The sequence below is a fragment of the Lactuca serriola genome, chromosome 6 (assembly GCF_051521515.1).
Source record: "Lactuca serriola cultivar US96UC23 chromosome 6, Lser_US96UC23_V15, whole genome shotgun sequence".
NCBI lineage: Eukaryota > Viridiplantae > Streptophyta > Magnoliopsida > Asterales > Asteraceae > Lactuca > Lactuca serriola.
In genome coordinates this window covers 127,146,756-127,151,894 of record NC_136413.1, presented here as the reverse complement: position 1 = coordinate 127,151,894, position 5,139 = coordinate 127,146,756, and the positions used below count along the sequence as shown (strand labels likewise).

Here is a 5,139-nt window from a genome sequence, read left to right as displayed (position 1 = left end):
TAAATAAATATTTTTTAGGATAAACGAACGGAAATCGTAAAAAAAACAGATTATGTGTACTATGAATATATAGCAAAAAATATACAAAATAATAGAGGTGAGAGTGATATTTTCTTAAATTCAAAATCAAAATGGTCAAATTGAAAATTTTAAAAAGTAGAAAGATGAAAAATAATATTTTATATAATATTTTAAAAATAAAAATGAAAAATATCATTTTGAGATTGCAGTGACTGCCATGCATATTACAAATAAATATATAGTTTTTTTTGAAAGAGCCAAAGCTAATAAACTTTATTAATTAATACATTCAACATAATACATGAAATCTTAATATAATAGTATATAGTTTAAATTCGATTCATATCCTCAAACACCGACCACACTTGACTTTTGACTAATTTCATTTGACTACTTGTAAGCGAAAAGGATATAGCAATACAGAGATGCAATTAACAAAGCTGACAGCTATGGTTGGCCATACAATACTATGCAGTCAAGACACCGTTTTCTTTTCCATCGCCAACTTGTACCATTTCAGTATCCTAGCTAGACTTCTTTCCTTCTCCATCACCTAACTTTGCATCAGTCTCTTGTACCTTCTCACCATTTTCTTCAATCTTCTTAGCTGCTTCTTCCTCAGCTTTGATCCTGGCATCCTCTACAGCTTTCAGCCTTGCTTCTTCTTTTGCATTCTCCAGAGATTGGATCAACTTGTTCAAGCAACTCTCAGCATTCTCTTCAAATGACTTTGGCATCAAATTTTCCGCAACATCAGCTGGAGTCATCTTGGTCTCCTCCAAGAGTCGACTGATGGTTGAAAACAAGTCGTGTGATTCAAGATCCAAATAGTTCTTTGCAAGCACCTTGAATGTTTCAAAACAACAATAGGAAAGCTCGATATGCTTATCCATCCTTCCTCTCCTAATCAGAGCAGGGTCAAGCTTTTCAACAAAGTTTGTTGTGAACACGATCAGTCTCTCACTCCCACAAGCCGACCATAGCCCATCAATGAAGTTCAGAAGCCCAGATAAAGTCACTTCACTCCCCTTATTCTTCTTATCCTTCTCCTCCTCGGCCTTGCGAACTGGATCCTTCTCCTCCTCTTTACTCTCTTCTTTTTTCTCCTTTCGCTGACCAGTTAAATCAAGTGAACAGTCGATATCCTCGATCACAATTATAGACTTACTTGATGTTTCGATGAGTAGCTTCCTCAAGTCCGTGTTATCTTTCACGGAGGTTAATTCAAGATCATAGATGTCGTATTCCAGAAGGTTGGCCATGGCAGCAATCATGCTAGACTTTCCAGTTCCTGGGGGACCATAAAGAAGATATCCTCGCTTCCATGACTTGCCCACCTTCTTGTAGTAGTCTTTCGACTTGCTGAACATCATAAGATCATCTAAAATCTCTTTCTTCTTCTTCGGGTCCATTGCAAGAGTGTCGAATGTGGAAGGGTGCTCGAATATGATGTGGCTCCACATATTCCTCTTGTAACCAGACCAGTTCTCACTCTTGTTGTTAGTATAGAGCTTTCGTTGCCTTGTTTTCACTGCAATAGCCTTTCCTTCATCGAGTACATGCTGCAAGTAAACTTTAGTGATGATATCTCGGTGCTCTCTTTTACATGTGAGCCTGTAATACCGCTTCTCCTCCTCGCCTCGATACGAAAAGAGAGCCTGCTGTTTTGGGATGCTTTTACTCGACGTCCACCAGATCTTGATGCCTTGGAACTCGTCTGTGACCTCTTCGTAGTCGTCCATACTCAGAACGACGGATTCACAGTCTTTGACCACGTTCGCTTTGAGCCTTTTGGCTCTGTTGGAGGAGTTGGTGCTGAGGTAACGTTCAATGGAAACAAAGGCTTTGCTTCGCTCGAACCAGCTGTCTGCTTGGTATTCATGAAAAGTGATTTCGACATAAGGGTACACATAGCTAACCACTTTGTTAACGTATTTCATGACATCGGTTTGGAACTTTTGTGGAAACAGTTGCCCGAATATTGCCCAAACGAACATTACGGCAGCCATTAGAGACCCTAAATTAGTCATATCACCCATCATCTCTTTCTTCTTGCTCACAGCACTCAAATCTGTTGGTAAAATGGTGATAATTAGACGAGGGTGTATAGATCACGTCTCAGTTTATATAGCACCAAGTTAAATGGGCATTTAGCAGTTGTGAATGTAATAAGTCTTTGTTTTTTGTAATCTTTTGAAGAAACGTTTGTGGCACGGTGTCGTGAAGAAACCGTTGTGGGTATATGAAATTCCGAAAGGGTAAACGACGTTCTGAATGATGTCATGGTAATTGCATCATTTGATTAGACTATACTAGATCCCCTCAAAACCCATTCAACCCATCAATTCAACCCGAACCCAACTTAAAATTAACGGGTAGTATTGAGATTTTCAACCTAGGGATGTCAAAAAATCCCGTGGGAACCCGTTTCCGTAGGGGCCCCGTCCCGTTTGGGGGATTTTTTAAAAAAAATTCGGGGGCGGGGACGGGGGTGGGGGCAAGGTTAACCCCCGTTGTAATTTCGGGGGCGAGGGCGGGTGTAGACAATCCCGTCCTAAAATCCCCATGGGGACCCCGTTAACAAATTACACATATATTTACATATATTAATTATATAAATATAATAAACAATAACTTGATTTTGAGCTTCCAAAATTCATCAAAAAACATGTTTTTAAGTTGTTAGTATAATTTTTTAAAATGCCATAACTTTTTATTTTTAACATATAAAATTTTGTTGTAAATAATTATTTGTTATCTAAAAAATAACTTATTGTAGCCTAAATAACAACTTCTTTTAGCCCAAAAAAATGTAGCCCAAAATCAATCGGGGGCGGGGGCGTGGGTAATAAAGGGGATTCGGGGCCGGGGGCGGGAGCGGGGGTAGGAACATTGAACATTCCGGGGGCGGAGACGGGGGCGGGGGAACAGGAAAATTTCGGGGGCGGGGACGGGAGATGCACTCCTCGCTCCGTTTGCCCCCGTTGACATCCCTATTTCAACCCATTTAAAATAAATGGGTCAACCTGTCTAACCTATTTAATTAAATAGGTTAGGTTTGATAAAAATTATCAGCTTATTTTCAATCCGTCAATCCATTTAAGTTTATTATATAAATTTAATTTAATAATTATTTGAATATTATCATTTATTAATTAAAGTATTAATTTGTAAATTATAATGTTGCATTATTATTATCTATGTTTAATAAATTCAAACTTAATTTTCATTTTTTTAGTGCCGATAATACTGGTCACTCTCTAAAATCATTGTGAAACTAAACATTTTTTATGTTATTTGAACAATTTATTTGTATTTGTGAATTAGGATTGTGCTTTTTGATGGGTTTTGAGCACAACATCAATCATATGGTGTATATGCAACCCTAAAGCTTTGCATCTAGTTTGTCTAATAAACATGCAATAATTATCCAAAGCTCATAAACCCTATATCTAGCATATAATAATCGATATTATCATAATAAAAAGGTTTAGATCTTACTTTGATTGTTATGTATCAATAACAATCACAAATCTCCTTGATCTTGACTCTTGAAAGCTTGGTGCCTCAAATGTTGCACCTTTAATAGAGTCACAAACACCATGAGTAACAAGATGACTTAGGAGAAGAAGGAGGAGGCTCCAAACACGTCTAGGGTTCTCTTAGAAGTGTTAGCCAAGTTTTTGGGAGCCTTAGGGGTGCTTTTATACTTGTGTGGGCTGCTAAGGTTTCAGGTGAAACCCTAATTCTCTGCTTAGGCCTTAAGCAACCCATGAAATCCCTCTAGAAAGCCCTTAGACGAAATTCATATGGGCTTCCCATAGATTTCGTCCAATCCACTTTCCATTAGGAATCCATAGCCCAATTGCAACTATCATATAATTGCAATATTCATTAATCTCTTTTAGCTACAAAATTAATTCGTATTAATTATTAACTAATATTAATTAAACAATATGATTTCTCTTTTAATATATTATTCATATAATATATTAATAAATCATAATTAATCATTTTTCTCATTAGTTCATCCTATCAGTTGCTATGGTGAAGGCAACCCAAAAGGACCATGTGTAACGTCCGTAGATCCGTGCTAGTAAATTTAGAGACGTTAAGCATCAAAAACGACTTTTTGAGAGAAGATTATTTAGAATGAATAATCTTAAATAAGTTGTAGTATATGCTACAAGGATTCCGTACATATAAAGAACGTTGAAATCCGAGTTATAACGAAGAAGTTATGACATGTCGAAGTTTCACGATTGAACCAACACGACACAACGCGATGTAAATAGTGAATTTGCGTTAGAGAATATTTGGCCTTAGCGATCTAAATGAAAGTCGTAGAATACATTAAACCAAGAGCGTGTATAAAAACAACGTCTAAATCTGACTTCGTATGAGGAAGTTATGATTTTTCGAAGTTTCAGCAGTAACAGTATGCAGCCCGAAATTCGAATATTAGATCGAGCGGTTTTTAGCCGACACAACTTAAACGAGAATCGAAGATCTTGTTAATAGTAGCGAAACGACAAAAAGACAGAAAAAAACGGAGTTCAGATGAAGGAGATATGAATTTTGAACGGAGTTTTCCTATCCCGGTCTACTAAAAATAATATATTTATAATATATTAAAAATAAAGTCAAAATTTGTGACAACCGTCAAAATCTGGTCAAGTCAATGTCAACAAGTCAAACTGGTCAACTCAGTTAACCCTTGTATACTAGGGTTTACGTTATGAAATTACTATAGAACTCGCTATTCTAATGAGAAATCATCAATTGAAAAGTTCGTATATCTAGATTTCCTTAACCTAAAATTGTGGTAAGTAACGAACCAAACCGATAAAACAATGTTGCATACTCATTGGGAGTGTGTAAGACCCTTAAACATGGCTTAACGGGGTTTACAAACCTTGCGTTGCGAAGCCGGACACTCAAAAATGTCACAAACGAAACCTCTCTCAATCGTTTTCACTCTATCTCTCTCTATTAAAAATCTCTCCCAAATCTCTCTCAAAAGTTCCTGTAACTTTTTATAATCATTCGGGTCATCCTGACCCTTAACTGGGTCAAAAACAGCTTGAAAACGGAAGTCTACGCGAAAAATATCCTTAA

At 36.9% G+C, this 5,139-nt stretch overlaps 1 protein-coding gene across 1 annotated transcript; it reads right to left on the bottom strand.

Annotated features, from left to right (window-relative positions):
- Window positions 1-274: 274 nt before the first annotated feature.
- On the bottom strand, window positions 275-2,126 carry LOC145056778 (AAA-ATPase ASD, mitochondrial-like). Its single transcript, XM_079004499.1, has one exon. It carries the CDS (start codon window positions 2,061-2,063, stop codon window positions 546-548), a length of 1,518 nt encoding a protein of 505 aa, XP_078860625.1. The 5' UTR covers window positions 2,064-2,126; the 3' UTR covers window positions 275-545.
- Window positions 2,127-5,139: the final 3,013 nt, after the last annotated feature.